The sequence below is a fragment of the Aquarana catesbeiana genome, linkage group LG12 (genome assembly GCF_042186555.1).
Source record: "Aquarana catesbeiana isolate 2022-GZ linkage group LG12, ASM4218655v1, whole genome shotgun sequence".
NCBI classification, from domain to species: Eukaryota; Metazoa; Chordata; class Amphibia; order Anura; family Ranidae; genus Aquarana; species Aquarana catesbeiana.
The window spans coordinates 19374337-19392830 of NC_133335.1; the positions used below are offsets into that span (position 1 = coordinate 19374337).

Sequence of the window (18494 nt, forward strand, 5' to 3'; positions counted from 1 at the left end):
ATTGACCCCCAGCAACGATTGACCCCCTGCACCATAAGACCCACCCCCAGCAACATTAGATCCCCCATCAGCAACAATAGACCCCCTTGCAAAAAAGATTCCATCCAGCATCAATAGACCCTCCAGCATCCAGCTACAAAGACCCCTCCCTCAACAGTAGATCCCTCCCAGCAATGATTGACCCCCCCCTGCAACATAAGACCCACACCCAACAACAATAGATCCCCCGTGAGCAACATTAGTCCTCCCCAGCAACAGTAGACCTCCTTCCTCCCCAAAAATAGTTCCCTTCCAGCAACAATAGATTCCTCAACAGCCAGCATCAATAGTCTCTCCAGCACACCCCAGCACCCCTTGCCATTCAGTTCTGAAGGTGCCGGAACTATGTTCCCCCACGTTCTTGCTGAAAAAAAAAAAAACCCTGTTTATATATTTATAGATATGCTAAACTGTATATTTCTAGATTGTAAGCTCTAACGAGCAGGGCCCTCTGATCCCTCCTGTATTGATTTGTATTGTATTTCTACTGTCTGCCCTCATGTTGTAAAGCGCTGCGTAAACTGTTGGCGCTATATAAATCCTGTATAATAATAATAATAATATGAGTTACCATTGGTGGTTTTAACCTACTGCTCAGTTTGTGAACTGAATTGACATTAAACCTGATAGAATTTTTCTTCTGCTTACAGTTCAGGGTCTTCTCAGATGAAGTTATCAGTGTGGGGATTTTCTGTGGCTGGATCTGTCGGGATAACCTGTGATGACTACGGCCATGGCGCAGTATGGGATGCCGGCTGTAGCTCCGATGTTGTCCAGGTGGATCTCTCTTTCTCTGGAGGATCTGGGTGAGTGAATGATGCCCCATGAGATATAAGAGAACCCAATTTAAAGAAGACAATGGGGTAGATGCAAAGGGTGGGGTTGGTGGGTATGGGCAACACAGAAACTTGCAGACAATGCAGTTTAAGCAGACTTGAATTTTAAAAAAGTTGCTTTTGGGAGCATCCAGAAATATTAATTGAGCGTGAACAGGATCTTCTTTTTGTCTGGCGTCCCCCTGGAAAAAAATAGCAGTGCCCTTCCTGGTATGTGAGGGTGCCTAGGCACTTCCGTCAACCTATGAATAAAAGTGAAAGTAGGCTTGAATTTAAAAAAGATTTGCTATGCTATAGGGAAGATCCTTTGCTCCATGACCTTAATGTGCTTCTTCTTGAGCCACTCCTTTGTTGCCTTGGAAGTATGTTTTGGGTCATTGTCATGCTGGAAGACCCATCCACGACCCATTTTCAAGGGAAGGGAAGAAGGTTCTTATCCAAGATTTTACAATACATGGCCTCTGTCCACTGGCCCCTTAATGTGGCAAAGTCGGCTTGTACCTTTAGCAGAGGAACAGCCCCAAAGCATAATGTTTCCACCTCCGTGGTTGACTGTAGGGATGGTGTTCTTAGGGTCATAGTCAGCATTTGTCTTCCTCCAAACACGGCACAAGAAGGCACATGTACAGGCCCATCTGAAATTTGCCAATGAACATCTAAATGATTCAGAAAAGGATTGGAAGAAAGTGTTGTGGTCAGATGAGGCCAAAATTGAGCTCTTTGGCATTAACTCAACTTGTTGTGTTTGGAAGAAGAAAATTGCTGACTATAATCCTAAGAACACCATCCCTACAGTCAAGTATGGAGGTGGAAACATTACGCTTTGTGGCTGTTTCTCTGCTAAAGGTATATGCTGACTTTGCCAAATTGAGGAGCCAATGGAATTGTAAAATCTTGGATGAGAACCTTCTTCCCTCAGCCAGAACAGTGAAGATGGGTCGTGGATGGGTCTTCCAGCATGGCAATAACCCAAAACATACTGCCAAGGCAACAAAGGAGTGGCTCAAGAAGAAGCACATTAAGGTCATGGAGCAACGTAGACAGTCTCCAGACCTTAATCCTATAGAAAATTTATGGAGGGAGCCTTAAGGTTTTGAGAAGATCTGTAAAGAAGAATGGACCAAAATCCCTCCAAGAGATGTGTGCAAACCTGGTCACCAACTACAAGAAACGTCTGACCTCTGTGCTTGCCAACAAGGGTTTCTCCACCAAGTACTAAGTCATGTTTTGCTTGGGGATCAATTACTTATTTTACTCACTGAACTGCAACTCAATTTATAACATTTGTATCATGTGTTTTTTCTGGATTTGTGGTTGATATTCTGTCTCTATCATTTAAAATACACCTATGATAAAAAATTATAGACCCTTAATTTCGTTGTAAGTGGTCAAACTTACAAAATCTTCAGAGGATCAAATAATTATTTTACCCACTGTAACTGAAGAGGGTGTCAGTGACTAAGAAGCACATTTAGGAGTTTAGGAGGATAGCCAGGCAAAAAGTAGTTTCTAGCAGGAGGACAGTGCTAGGAGCCTACATAATTCTCTTTTGATGAGTTTTCTTTACAGTATAAATAAAGACTTACTCATTAACGTTATACAATAAAGTTATATTACTGGCTCATGGTCCGTTTTTTTTTTCCTACAGATGGGTCTTTAGCATGTTTAAAGGTGCCATGATAGGACCTATTCGTTCCGCCATCAGTTCCCAGGTATTTGCTGATGTGGAAGGCCAACCAAAGGCATTCCATCTGCCAGTTTTGTAATGCAAGTCTTACATGTCATAAATTTGTCTCTTTTTTTTTTTTTATCTAGATCTGTCCCTCGTTTGAAAAAGCTGTGCAACAGATGGAGAAAACACTGAGCACTCTCCCAGGTAATTGGGTAGCTCTCCCTTTGTAGAAGGGGGGTAATAGTCCAACAACCAGGCTGGGTTGTCCATTGTCTGGTTGAAAGAGGAGCACAGAATACATAAACCTCTGAGTGTCTATGGATCTGTGCGTACTGCGGAGGCGAAACAATATTTGGCGCCAATATCTATTACTAACATCTCATCGTTGTCTGGATGTGTATCTTAAAGCCCAATCGGACTTTCAGTTTAAATCAGCTAAATGGTACAATAAAACTCAAAGGTGTTCAAAGTCTTGCAGTTGGTTTCCTTAAAAAAAAAAAAAAAAGCCATAGCCTGGGTAGAAAAGCCTGTTCTCTGACAGCATACTGCAGAGGAGGACCCTTGATCTCTTTGTGAAAGCAGTGGTCTTTTTGAAAAGGCCTAACATGCTCCCTACTGAGTCAGAGCTAGAGCTCTCCAGTCAGCAGGGAACTTAATAAAGTGTTACTAAACCCACAGTAGTAAAATCAGTCTGCATAAGCAGTATTGCATGCTTATGATACTCACTGTGGAACCTAAGGGGTTAATCCTCCGCATTGTGTATAAAGGCTGTTTGATCCTGTCTTCTCTGATCCTCCCCTTCTTCCACTATCCCCAATCCATCTGCTGATAGAACAGAGCCCTGGGAGGCACTCTGCACATGCTCAGTTTGGTGTGTATTGCTAAAGGCTGTTTGATCTTCTTTTACTGTCCCCAGTCCATCTCCTGATAGAATAGAGCCTTGGGGGCACCCTGCGCATGCTCAGTTTGGTCTGTATTGCTATAGAGTTTTTTTTTTTTTTTTACTTGGGAGGGTGCATGTGATCAGCACAGGGCCAATCAGCACTGTCCAGACAGAGGAACAGGGCTCCTGCAGCCTCATAGGTCAATCAGAGTAGAATGAAAACTCCTCCTTCTAGCTTTAACCAGACACTGATAGAAGTCACAAGACTGCTATATACTGCTGAAGAGAAAAGGTATTTAGCAGTTTATATTTACTAAAATAATTGCATTTCCATGTACTGTGGGAGACCAGATATAGTGAATGCCAGGTCCTGGGTTTAGTAACACTTTAAATAATTGTAAAGTCTTATTTTGTAAAACATATCAAACAAGTTATACTTACCTGCTCTGTACAGTGGCTTTGCACAGATCAGCCCAGATCCTCCTATTCCCGGGTCTCTCTTCATTGCTCCTGGCCCCTTCCTCCTGCTGAGTGCCCCCATAGCAAGCAGATAACAAGAAAAACAGTAAAATAGATCCCCTGCAGCCAGCAACAATAGACCCCCACCCCACCCCTCCCAGCAATAACGGACCACCAGCAACATAAGACCCACCCCAAGCAACAATAGATTCCCCACTTGCAACAACACACTTTCCCAGCAACAATATACCCTGCAAAAAATAAATGACCTCCAGCAGCAATAGATCCCCCCCAGCAGCTAGCATCAATAGACCCTGCAGCACACCCCATCACCCCTTGACATGACATACATTCACTGGGAGAGGTGCCGGAACTGCTTTCCCCAAGTTCTCGCTGAATAAAGGCCCTGTCTGTGGGCATCCTTATACCAATGTGTAAAGCTGAACTCTAGGTAGATATAAACTAATGCAATCTTCTAATCATTATTACTTTTTAGTGTAGGAGTTCTGCATTTCAAGTCAATGAATCAAGATTGTAGTGATATAATATGTGTAGTAGTATAGTGGGTATGATAATTAATTAGTAAGTACTCTTCCGCAGCAACCCAATTCTTCCAGAGAGATGCACTTTATTGACTTCCAACACAGAACAAAGTCCAAAGTCCACAGATGACAAAAAATCCGACAGAGTATATAATTCAGAGTCCCATTTTTTCCTAGGTCTGTGCCTTCATAGTCATATACAGACAAGACTATACCTACTATAGACTGAACGTCATGTTATATTCACTAGACATTGAATGGCTGAGCAATTTGATTGGCCGTCTCCATTCAGGCCTTTGATATACTTTATTCTTTCAGACAGACAACAACCCCCAGCCGTGAACAGCTGCAGTCATAAACCGCCCCAATCTGCACTCCCGCATATCAACATCAACAAGTCCCCTTAGATATGTGTAATTAGATTAGATTAACAGATACCACCTGAACACCCTTTTGAGCCCTTGGAATACCTACATTCCTAATCTGTATTCTTGCATATTAACATCAACAAGTCCCCTTTGATATATTAGTACCCTGGGAGGGAGTTTATGCTAGGTCAATATTGTACTGTATTTGTACATATATATATAATAATATAATATCCCACATAAATCGGCGAACATATTACAACAAAGATGTGTTCCTGGTGCCATGGAAAGCATTGCTTCAGCACATAGTGATGCCATAAGTATCTAGTAAATTTCTAGACTGGGCAACCTACCAACTGGTTGACCCCCATTATGAGCAGTATTCCTTGAATTATGACACACAGAAACCTATAGAGCAGTTCTTTGTATTCTGCAGTCTCCATACCGGTGGATTCCGTGTCTGATGTGGAAGTCAATCTGGTGGGACCTCCGCTCATTGCAAGCAAACAGTTTGATCTTCTTGTGAAGGTGAATATGATGGAGAGGAAAGCAGGGAAACCAGGGTAAAAAATATGGGGCTCTAAAATGGGGATCTAAAAATTTCAACAAAATTCTTCCCTTATTATTGTGTTATTTACCTGTAAAAGACTCTCTTATGTAGACATCCAAAAGCTTTGCTAGGTGGCGCCATCTTGGATGTGATGTCAGCTCGCCCAACAGACCCAGGTGACACTCTACAGCAGGCTTTTTCAACCTTTTAACCCTAGAGGAACCCCAAAAATAATTTTCATGTCTCAAGGAACCCTTACTGAAACCAGTTCATCAGGGCTCAATAGGAACAATGCGCCTTATATTGGTCAATAGGAAGAATGTCCCCCTTAAAGTGGTGCTCAGAATGCCACCCTTAAAGACCACTAAAAAGATATTTGGTGTCATGCTTCTGGCTTTGCCAAGTGGTGTTGAACCTTGAACTCTGTAGGCATCATCATATAGGTGGTTCATCGGCCACAGCTCGAACAAACCCCTAGCAACCTCTGGAGGAACCCTGGTTGAGAATGGCTACTCTACAGGAATCTCCTTCACTTCTCTTCCTGCAGCTACATAAAAGGTTATTTAGGGCTGCAGGGAGGAGCATAGGAGCCGGGCCAGCACATACAGTAATGTAACACTCCCATAACAGGAGAGGATTCTGACATAAATGGAGGGAGGGGACTGTGCTGGGGAACTGACCCTGCCTGGAGTAGTCAAATATAAAACATGGGAGGAATGGTTGGGACTTTGTGTGAAGCATGCAACCAGGGAGATATCACAACAAAAATATGTTTGGCGGGTACATAATAAGTTTAGAACTATAAACATTGCATCATTGCATAAAGGCATGATGCAAAACAATGATATAAAGTCAATAAGATTTAATTATATACAAAATATTTAGTGATATAATAGTATAGTGCCATATTTGTTCATATTGTAGACATTATAAAAAAACAAACTCATTGTTGCGTGTCTCCACAAAATAATAAACATAGCCTTTCTTAGTTGGTACAATCCAAATGGGTATGGTATTTTTGTTATGTGAACACAGGGAGGCATCTAAGAGCTCGACGCGTTTCGTGGCTTCTGTCACTCTTCAAGAGCAGATGTAGGATAGGTGTTTACAAGAATTGTCAAAAATTACTAAGAGTTGAAATTGTGTAATATGAGATTTTTCTATAGGGAGAGGAGGAGAATATTATCAAATGCTACTTACAGACATGCTAGTGAGATTGGGCGCAAGCGTAGAGGGCTGGAGGCCGGCAAAGAAAGGGTACTAAGCCCTGGGAGCTTAGGTGGAAAAACCCTGGCACATAAGGTGGAATACGAGTAGAAAACAGCAGTCCCCCATGGATATTCGAAATAAATGGGATCCATACCAGCGTAAACATCTATAAAAAAATGTGTATAGTAAAGTGTAAACTATAAATGAAGATATAAAATGGAGTAGCTAATAAATGAAGGGAGTGTCACTAGTGCTGGGACCAATGAGTAATGACGATCTGTACCTAAATCAGGGACAGGTGACTTAATTTGGCCCCAATATAAAGGGCAATAAAAAGTAAATATAGTAAAAAACCAAGGCTAACTGGTGAACCACATGTGATATCTCCCTGGTTGCATGCTTCACACAAAGTCCCAACCTTTCCTCCCATGTTCAGTACATAGGGATGGAAGCACTGGGCTTGAGACGCCCTGTGTCTTCATATAAAGTCCCAATCTTGTTTTTGACTTTTCTTCTATTCAAATATTAAAGTTCAAAGGCACATGTAGGTAAGCATTTAAATTAACTGGTTTCTTATCCTAACTGTCCCTCTTACACCCTCCAGGCGGACTTCGTCGCCCAATCACAACACTTGACGCCCTATCACCCGGAGAAGCTCGTGTTGCCAGATGTTGACTCGCGCATGTTGCTCATCGCTTTGTCACAGTTTTCTGCCAACTCAGCCGGGTTTGTGCACTACAAGGCTGGGTTCTTGAAGTATAATATCACCGATGACATGGTGAGTAGAACTATTTATTTATTCTTTTATTTTATTTATAGTAACCACTTCAATACCGGGCATTTTCACCCCCTTGCTGCTCAGGCCAATTTTCAGTTTTCAGCGCTGTCGCATTTTGAATGACAATTGCACGTTCATACAACACTGTACTCAAATGAAATTTTTATCATTTTTTTCCCAAAAATGAAACTTTCTTTTGGTGGCATTTGATCACCTCTGCGTTTTTTATTTCTTGCGCTATAAACAAAAGAAGAGTGACAAGTTTGAAAAAAAACTAGGGCTGCGGAAATTAATGATTAATTACTCGATTAATCGTTAATTTTTTTGATCGATCAAAATTCTTTTAAATGGTACTCACCTCTCCGCTGGCTTCCCGGTCTTCAGGGAGTTCCGTCGGAGAACCGGTGACGTCACGGACATTGACGTCACCGGACTCCTCCCCCCTTCCTCAAGTGCCTCTGTCTGCTAACGAAGGGAAGGGGGGAGGAGTCCGGTGATGTCGATGTCCGTGACGTCACCGGACAGCCTGGACAGTGATGGTAAATATGGATGTGGTTAACTGGGATCATTCAGTGAGCTAAGTGTAGGCAAATTTGATAACCTTTTGACAAACTCTGGTATGTCTGCGTGACTGGCTAAAGTGATGCCTACTTGTCTACTATAAAGTGACTGACAGTCAATACACTAGATAAGTTTTATAATTAAAGTTAAACTAACTTTCTACGTTTTTCTTAAAGTTTAATAAAAAAAAAATTACTTATGTGAGTGCTACAGTTTGAATTTAAAACGTATTTGTGTGAACTGTGAATTTAAGTCATGGGTTGTGGAAACTAACTAGTGTCGGGTGATTGTATATAGTGTATACCACATTTACCACTGACTAATGCAGAGTTGCAATGCAAGGAGATCAGCTAAAAGTAGTTGGATCTGTATGTGCGTTATATTTAATCGAAATTAGTCGATTAATCGATTAAAAAAAACCCACATAAATCGGTACCTAACAAAAGGTTATCTGCCTAAAACAGTGCTGTTAGCGACAGAAAAACAGACAGAAAAAAAAAAAAAAAAAAAGATACAAACAATAGAACATCACTGCTCAGCCACTCCATTTGGAGAAATTATGAAAGGAGAATGTGCAACTCGTCTTCGTTCGATAGAGGTGAGGTTTTTCAAGAGGGAACTCTGGTACTAGGCCTAGGATACTAAGGGTTCACCTATAGGGGTGTCATGTGGGTATTAGCAGGTGTTAACACGGAATGAGTAGTCAATGGGTGTCAGATAAACCGTTTATTCTTGAGCGGCATTAGTGGAGGCAAAGTCGAGCCATAGTTTTCACACTTTATCAAATTAAGCAGGACACCCACGATATGTGGCTTTATATAATGGTATTGTAGAATTGACCAGGGCTTTCCAAGAGTTCAGAGAGGGTGCATCTGATTGTTTCCATTTTAGTAATATTGCTTTACAGGCGTAAAATAGCAGAAGTCCTATGAGGGTCCTAGTTGCTGTGCGGTGCGCTAAAGAGCCCACCAGGCCCAGCAAGCAGACTGGTACAGTCAGCGGGATTGGGATTGTTAGGCTACAAATTGCGTCACCTCTACCCAGAAAGAGTGCACTTTGGGACAGGACCACAACATATGGCAGAAACCGGCCTCTAGGTTACCACATTTCCAACAGCTAGGATGGGCCCCAGGATAAATTTTGTTCAGCCGTTGCAGCGTTTAATACACCCGATGTAGAATCCTGAATTGAATTAAGCGATCCTTAACTGCCACTAATTGGAGAAAAGGGTATTCCCACATATCCTCCCAAACCTCTGTACCTGGTTCGAGAAAGTCCACTCTCCATTTGACATCGCGGCCACACTGGCTCCCAAGTGACGTGGCGCGCATGCGCCCCTTAGATGGCCGGGAAGACCAGGGCGTCATATGGCGCCCGCCTAGGATGGGAGATCCCTCCTGTGGACGTCATTTGACAATAGCTGGGATGTCAAGTGGTTAAAGGAGACCATATGCTGGAACTTACCTTGCCCTGCAAGGGAGTTAGAGTGACTTGAGTTGGTTGCACAATGAATCAAGCCTCACGCTGATTGGTGGCTTAAAGTGGCTGTAAACCTCAGACACAGAATATGAACAAAGCATATCCCTCTATAGTGTGTGCTTGTCTCAGACTAGAGCACTAAGTGTAATTTCTGTCTGCTGCTTCGTTCCTCTGCTATCTGCCACCAAGAGAAAAAAGGTGACAGGGGAGGGACCTTCCCCAAACCTTGTCAGACTTATCTGGCACACCTCTACTGACATAAGTAGCCTTTTAGAAGGGTAACGTTTTGGTAATTAAGTCCTTCCAGGCAGATATTGACGAGGCCATAGGTTTCTTCCATGATAAGATAATGAGTTTCCTGGCATAATAAAATAGCAAGGAGAGTGAGGTAGGTATCATTTTCTTCATTTTCTTCGAGGCCAAGGTGTCCACCAGACCAAAAAAACAAATTGCAGCAGGAGGTTGATTTCAGCACTTTGAACAGCTGTAGAGAAGCGAAGACTGTAGATAAATAGATACAACCCAACTACTTATAGCCCAAGGGACTTTGTGAGTCAAATCACAAATAATGTATTTTCATAAAAACATATTTTTTGTTTCCAGAGATAATTCATCAAAACACTAGTATCATAATGAAGAAATCTCTAGTGGGGAATGTGGCGCTGTTCAAAGATGTATGTAATAGGATACTAATATCCTACAAAGTGGTGGTAGTATATAAAAACTACTGTGAAAAAATCATAAACAAACAACATATCAGGTGTATGTGTCACAGGTATAAAACAACACATAATAAAACATATGATTAAAAAGTCAAGTGCAAATACGGTGTAGATAATCCTAGAAGAAATACGTGCACTCAAAAAAGGGCAGCAAAAATAATATATAAATATGTGTGTAATATTAGTGCTAGTCTGCAAAATCGCAAAGGAAAAAGCATAAAAAATACCCCAAAAAAAAAAAAAATTATATATCCAAAATATGTACAGATATAAACAATAGTATGATAAATAGTGTGGTAATGTAGCAGAATTTTCAAAATCCACATCCAAATGATATAAGTGTCCGAGCAGATTTAAAGTTCTATATATGTAAAAATAAAAAGGAAGAGACTCTGTGAAAAGTGACTTTGCTTCCAAAAGAATCCCGTGTAAATAATTGTGATCGTTGTATAATCTCCTTCTCTGGAACCCCCAATTGTGTCCCCACTCACCGGAAAGCCCAACCCCTGCAGGGGTAATGGGCAAATGAAAGTAAATCCACCAGCAGGAAATCGATCGGTGTCACTAGTATCATAATGTATCAACAGTAAAAGTACTGTGCTGAAATTCTTGACGCGTTTCGCGAGATAGAAAAACTTGCTTCCTCAGGAGAAGCACTGAGACATATCTGGAGATAAAAAAAACACATGTATCCAAGTGGTCATCAGTGATGTAGCATCATGCAGAAAACTCAGTGGGTTATGTGACCCCTCCACCAATGCTAAAGATGGCCTCTCACCTCAGCGCAGGGACCCTTTAATTACAGAGGGTCAAAGGCACCTTCCCTTACGTGTCAGTGAAGATAATTGGCAGCAGATCCTGATCAGTCTGGTTACAACAAAGAGCAAGGACTATGCAGTGTAGAGTAATCCTAGGGCACTTCATGTAAGTAAAAAGGGGTACAACATAGTGCTCTCCGCAAAGTAGACATTTATTGATAGACAGTTAAAATCAGACTTACAAACAAGGCACTATTCCAGTGCCAGATGCATAAGTGTGTGAATAGGACAAGGATGCGAGATGGCCGCGGGTGACGTCACGAGGCTTCCCTCCGAACGCGTTGCGTCCCTATGGGCGGGGACTTCATCAGCGGATATAGAATAGTACCTTGTTTGTAAGTCTGATTTTAATTGTCTATTAATAAATGTCTATTTTGCGGAGCTGCTCTTTGTTGTAACCAGACTGATCGGGATCTGCTGCCAATTATCTTCATTGACCCGTAAGGGAAGGTGCCTTTGACCCTCTGTAATTAAAGGGTCCCTGCGCTGAGGTGAGAGGCCATCTTTAGCATTGGTGGAGGGGTCACATAACCCACTGAGTTTTCTTCATGATGCTACATCACTGATGACCACTTGGATACATTGTTCACGGTTTGTTTTATGGACTTTTATTACAAACAATTTTAGCGCTGCACCATCTGTTTTATATATTGTTTTTTAGGGATTTGTGATTTTTGACCCTGGTGTTCAGCAGCTATTTGCTATTGTTACATACATATTTGCGCTGATTTGTTCTTTTATTATTTTGTCAAATACAATAATTGGAGCCTACAGTTACCCATTTGTACCCCAGAGTATCTAAAGATGTACAAACCCTGGTGCAATGTTTGGACTGGGCCCCCATTTTCTCTTTTTTTTCTGCTTAAGGATATTCTCCTTCCATGTTTTTTGAGGGGGTTATCAGCTCAGACTAACCCCATAAATATGACCCAGCCTCAACTACAACTTCAACGACCTTCTATCCCTCCACTTTTATATTTGATGCTCGAGATGGAAGAAGCAAATGCTCAGGGGCCACACTGGTGCATTTACAGTATCTCACAAAAGTGAGTACACCCCTCACATTTTTGTAAATATTTTCTTCTATCTTTTCATGTGACAACACTGAAGAAATGACACTTTGCTACAATGTAAAGTAGTGAGTGTACAGCTTGTATAACAGTGTATATTTGCTGTCCCCTCAAAATAACTCAACACACAGCCATTAATGTCTAAACCACTGGCCACAAAAGTGAGTACACCCCTAAGTGAAAATGTCCAAATTGGGCCAAAAGTGTCAATATTTTGTGTGGCCACCATTATTTTCCAGCACTGCCTTAACCCTCTTGGGCATGGAGTTCACCAGAGCTTCACAGGTTGTCACTGGAGTCCTCTTCCCCTCCTCCATGATGACATCACAGAGCTGGTGGATGTTAGAGACCTTGCGCTCCTCCACCTTCCATTTGAGGATGCCCCACAGATGCTCAATAGGGTTTAGGTCTGGAGACATGCTTGGCCAGTCCATCACCTTTACCCTCAGCTTCTTTAGCAAGGCATTGGTCGTCTTGGAGGTGTGTTGGGGTCGTTATCATGTTGGAATACTGCCCTGCGGCCCAGTCTCTGAAGGGAGGGGATCATGCTCTGCTTCAGTATGTCACAGTACATGTTGGCATTCATGGTTCCCTCAATGAACTGTAGCTCCCCAGTGCCGGCAGCACTTATGCAGCCTCAGACCATGACACTCCCACCACCATGCTTGACTGTAGGCAAGACACACTTGTCTTTGTACTCCTCACCTGGTTGCCGCCACACACGCTTGACACCATCTGAACCAAATATGTTTATCTTGGTCTCATCAGACCACAGGACATGGTTCCAGTAATCCATGTCCTTAGTCTGCTTGTCTTCAGCAAACTGTTTGCAGGCTTTCTTGTGCATCATCTTTAGAAGAGGCTTCCTTCTGGGATGACAGCCATGCAGACCAATTTGATGCAGTGTGCGGAGTATGGTCTGAGCACTGACAGGCTGACCCCCCACCCCTTCAACCTCTGCAGCAATGCTGGCAGCACTCATACGTCTATTTCCCAAAGATAACCTCTGGATATGACGCTGAGCACGTGCACTCAACTTCTTTGGTCGACCATGGCGAGGCCTGTTCTGAGTGGAACCTGTCCTGGAAAACCGCCATATGGTCTTGGCCACCATGCTGTAACTCAGTTTCAGGGTCTTGGCAATCTTCTTATAGCCTAGGCCATCTTTATGTAGAGCAACAATTCTTTTTTTCAGATCCTCAGAGAGTTCTTTGCCATGAGGTGCCATGTTGAACTTCCAGTGACCAGTATGAGACAGTGAGAGCGATAACACCAAATTTAACACACCTGCTCCCCATTCACACCTGAGACCTTGTAACACAAACGAGTCACATGACACAGGGGAGGGAAAATGGATAATTTGGCCCAATATGGACATTTTCACTTAGGGGTGTACTCACTTTTGTTGAGGAGATGAAGAGGACTCCAGTGGTAACCTGTGAAGTTCTGGTGACCTCCATGCCCAAGAGGGTTAAGGCAGTGCTGGAAAATAATGGTGGCCACACAAAATATTGACACTTTTGGCCCAATTTGGACATTTTCACTTAGGGGTGTACTCACTTTTGTTGCCAGCGGTTTAGACATTAATGGCTGTGTGTTGAGTTATTTTGAGGGGACAGCAAATTTACACTGTTATACAAGCTGTACACTCACTACTTTACATTGTAGCAAAGTGTCATTTCTTCAGTGTTGTCACATGAAAAGATAGAAGAAAATATTTACAGAAATGTGAGGGGTGTACTCACTTTTGTGAGATACTGTATGTAACTGTTAGATAACATAATCTAGTGTTGGTGTGCAGACACCTTTATTGCTAATTACATTGCATAGCCCCTGCCCATAACTGCAGAAAACAACCACACCAGTTGCAGATTGGGCTGTCCATAGCCAAGAAGAGTTGGAACAACTGTCGACGTAGGTGCACTGGAAACCATACCATTACTGATGGAGTTTTGGCTATGTTGCCTGGTCCACGGTAGTGCAGCACCAGGTCCACACCCCTACCTTGTATTGCAAACAGTCAGATTTTATGAGTAACGGCAGCCAACATTTTAAAAAAGTTTAAAATTTATTGTGGTTTATTTTAGATTCCGAAAATATCTCCAATACGGCTCAGCATAGAAAGTTTAAAAATCTTCGCACCCGAGGTAAGAGGACATTTTTTTTATCCCTGGAGACATGGGGGGAAATTGTAGATACTTCTGTACTGTTGCATAGATTTGTTGGGGTTACCATTCTGAAAAATGCATTTGTGCATTGCTTAGTTCAATGATCAGATCTTGTCAAGATCTTGGATGGCCTGCCACTGTTCAATTTAATTCATTTGCAATGACCTTAATTAATCTAAATATATTGGTGACTCAAACATCTCTATATAGGACTCGCATAAAATAAATGTGAGGAAAAAGCATGTACATCTCCATCCATTTTAGTCTCGTTTTAACGCACGCTGACATCCGTTTACATTTATTTTTACGTCCGTTGACATGCATGCACAGCGTTATTGGGGTGAATAGGACACATTAGAAATTCTTAACTTTCAGATGTCCTTCCGCAGATCAACGCACTGGTGGGAATTGGCCCTCATGGGCTTAAAATCGCACCACACCAAAGTAGTGCATGCGATACATTTTAATGCACACCATAACCGGATCGCATGGTACAAAAGGACCATGCGATCTGGTGCGGGCAAATGCACCTCATTTGCAACCTGCGTTTGGGGTGTCGGTAACTTCCTATTGACACCCACTGCAGAGTGCAAATAGAGTGCGCTTTACATGCGGTCTGAATCCAGTGCGTTCCGATGCAAATCATCTGCGGGCATGGTGTGAACTGGCTCTCAGATCACATGCAAAACCCACCATCCATAAATGCTGCCAAAACTGACAACTTCCTCTCAGTCTTCCCAATTTGAGAGGTAGTGCAGACACTAAATATTCACTGAGCTGATTCAGCAAAACGGATACTGCTAATTTTGTTTGTTTGTTAGACATTTCTTGTGAGTTCTATTTTTGGTTAGTGTAGTTCCCGTTTATTAACGTGTTATGAAGATTAGATAGTAATCCAGATTTACAGAAATTGTTTCACTCTGATATCTAATGTTTGCATTTATAATGGTATTGTTGTCCTTTCAGCTGCCTTCTCGGTACCCAGATTCACCGCCACTGCTGCTCCAGATCTCGGCACACTCGGCTCCCACGGTGACCTGCCTGCTTGACTCACTAACAGTGCAAGCTTCTATGGACATTGAGGTCTTTGCCATGTGTCCTGACCGGCCATCGATCTCCCTATTCCAGATACAAGCTGTACGTTTCAGAAAGGGGTGGTGGAGTCTAAATACTTAAACAATAGTTGGAGGAGGAAGCAAGGGAAGTGTACAGAGAAGGAGGTTAGGAAGGTGTTCAGAGAAGGGGGTTAGGAAGGTATTTGGAAAAGGAGGTTAGGGAGGGGTAGGAAGAAGGAGGTAAGGGAAGTGTATAGAGAAGGAGATAAGGGACGTGTACTGAGAAGGAGGTAAGGGACATGTACTGAGAAGGAGGTAAGGGACATGTACTGAGAAGGAGGTAAGGAACGTGTATGGAGAAGGAGGTAAGGGACGTGTACTGAGAAGGAGGTAAGGAACATGTATGGAGAAGGAGGTAAGGGACGTGTACTGAGAAGGAGGTAAGGAACGTGTATGGAGAAGGACGTAAGGGACATGTACTGAGAAGGAGGTAAGGGACGTGTACTGAGAAGGAGGTAAGGGACATGTACTGAGAAGGAGGTAAGGGACATGTACTGAGAAGGAGGTAAGGGACATGTACGGAGAAGGAGGTAAGGAATGTGTATGGAGAAGGAGGTAAGGGATGTGTACGGTGAAGGAGGTAAGGGACATGTACAGAGAAGGAGGTAAGAAACGTGTACGGAGAAGGAGGTAAGGGACATGTACGGAGAAGGAGGTAAGGGACGTGTACTGAGAAGAAGGTAAGGGACGTGTACTGAGAAGGAGGTAAGGGACATGTACGGAGAAGGAGGTAAGGAAAGTTTACTGAGAAGGAGGTAAGGGACATGTACGGAGAAGGAGGTAAGGAACTTGTACTGAGAAGGAGGTAAGGGACGTGTACTGAGAAGGAGGTAAGGGACATGTACTGAGAAGGAGGTAAGGGATGTGTACGGAGAAGGAGGTAAGGAATGTGTACGGAGAAGGAGGTAAGGGACATGTACTGAGAAGGAGGTAAGGGACATACACTGAGAAGGAGGTAAGGGACATGTACGGAGAAGGAGGTAAGGAACGTGTATGGAGAAGGAGGTAAGGGACGTGTACTGAGAAGGAGGTAAGGGGCATGTACTGAGAAGGAGGTAAGGGACATGTACTGAGAAGGAGGTAAGGGACGTGTACGGAGAAGGAGGTTAGGGAAGTGTACGGAGAAGGAGGGTGGGGAAGTGTACGGAGAAGGAGGATCGGGAAGTGTACGGAGAAGGAGGATAGGGAAATGTATGGAGAAGGAGGTTTGGGAAATGTACGAAGAAGGAGGGTAGGGAAGTGTAGGGAGAAGGAGGGTAGGGAAGTGTAGGGAGAAGGAGGGTAGGGAAGTGTACAGAGAAGGAGGATAGGAAAATGTATGGAGAAGGAGGGTAGGGAAATGTATGGAGAAGGAGGTTTGGGAAATGTACAAAGAAGGAGGGTAGGGAAGTGTATGGAGAAGGAGGGTAGGGAAGTGTACGGAGAAGGAGGATTGGGAAATGTACAGAGAAGGAGGTTTGTGAAGAAGGAAATAGGGGCAGTGTCAAGTGGAAGGCATAATGGATTTGTCTGGGGATGGAGAAGGTCTACAAATATAGTGCCTGCTAGAGGAGGTAAGAAGGTAAAAAGGTAAGAGAATGAGAATGTTTAGAACAAGAAGTAAACAAAGCATCAGAAAGAAGAGGAGTCGGAAGAAATGTCTAGAAGAAGGAGTAAGGTAAGTGTTTGGAGAAAGAGGTAAGAGAAAAGTCTTTGAGAAGAACTAAGTGGAGTGTTTGCAGGAAGATGTACAGTGCCTTGAAAAATTATTCATACCTCTTGAAATTTTCCACATTTTGTCATGTTACAACCAAAAACGTAAATGTATTCTATTGGGATTTTATGTGATAGACTAACACAAAGTGGCACATAATTGTGAAGTGGAAGGAAAATGATAAATTATTTTCAATTTCTTTTACAAATAAATATGTGAAAAGTGTGGGGTACATTTGTATTCAGCCCCCCGGAGTCAATACTTTGTAGAACCCCCTTTCTCTGCAATTACAGCTGCAAGTCTTTTTGGAGATGTCTCTACCAGCTTTGCACATCTAGAGAGGGACATTTTTGCCCATTCTTCTTTGCAAAATAACTCAAGCTCTGTCAGATTGGATGGAGAGTGTCTGTGAACAGCAATTTTCAAGTCTTGCCACAGATTCTCAAATGGATTTAGGTCTGGACTGTGACTGGGCCATTCTAACACATGAATATGCTTTGATCTAAACCATTCCATTGTAGCTCTGGCTGTATGTTTAGGGTCGTTGTCCTGCTTGAAGGTGAACCTCCGCCCCAGTCTCAAGTCTCTTGCAGACTCTAACAGGTTTTCTTCTAAGATTGCCCTGTATTTGATGTGCAGTGTTAGTTTTCCGCCACAGATAGTGTTTTACTTTTAGGCCAAAACATTTGATAATGGTCTCATCTGACCAGAGCACCTTCTTCCACATGTTTGCTGTGTCACATGGCTTTTCGCAAACGGTACTTGTTACGGCTTTCTTCTTTACACTCTTCCATAAAGGCCAGATTTGTGGAGAACACGACTAATAGTTGTCCTGTGGACAGATTCTCCCACCTGAGCTGTGGATCTCTGCATCTCCTCCAGAGTTTCCATGGGCCTTTTGGCTGCTTCTCTGATTAATGCTCTCCTTGCCTGGCCTGTCAGTTTAGGTGGACGGCCATAGTTACATAGTAGGTGAGGTTGAAAAAAGACACAAGTCCATCAAGTCCAACCTGTGTGTGTGTTTTTATGTCAATATTACATTGTATATCCCTGTATGTTGTGGTCGTTTAGGTGCCTATTTAATAGTTTTTTGAAATTATCTATGCTCCCTGCTGAAAACACAGCTTGTGGAAGAGAATTCCACATTCTTATCGATCTTACCGTAAAGAACCCTCTACACTGTTTCCGGTTGAATTGCTTTTCCTCTAATTTTAGTGAATAGCCGCAAGTCTTTTTAAATGCCCTTTCTCTGAAAAGTTTTATCCCTATTGTGGGGTCAAGATTACAAGTGTCTTGTAATCTTTCTTCATAACCAAGATCTTCCAGACCTATATTATTAGCTTTGTTGCCCTTCTTTGTACTCGCTCCATTTCCAGTACATCCTTCCTGAGGACTGGTGCCCAGAACTGGACAGCATACTCCAGGTGCGGCCGGACCAGAGTCTTGTAGAGCGGGAGAATTATCGTTTTATCCCTGAAGTTAATCCCCTTTTTAATGCATGCCAGTATTCTGTTGGCTTTGCTTTCAGCAGC

At 42.7% G+C, this 18494-nt stretch overlaps 1 protein-coding gene across 2 annotated transcripts in view; it reads left to right on the forward strand.

Annotated features, from left to right (window-relative positions):
- Window positions 1-18494, forward strand: part of LOC141113944 (bactericidal permeability-increasing protein-like) — a 75769-nt gene that overhangs the window by 42240 nt on the left and 15035 nt on the right. For both annotated transcript variants that reach the window (XM_073607316.1, XM_073607317.1), the window contains exons 6-12: window positions 690-845; window positions 2524-2587; window positions 2691-2751; window positions 5236-5327; window positions 7163-7336; window positions 14074-14133; window positions 15121-15291. In XM_073607316.1, coding sequence (XP_073463417.1) covers window positions 690-845; window positions 2524-2587; window positions 2691-2751; window positions 5236-5327; window positions 7163-7336; window positions 14074-14133; window positions 15121-15291 — 778 coding nt within the window. The remainder of the gene's footprint in view (window positions 1-689; window positions 846-2523; window positions 2588-2690; window positions 2752-5235; window positions 5328-7162; window positions 7337-14073; window positions 14134-15120; window positions 15292-18494) is intronic.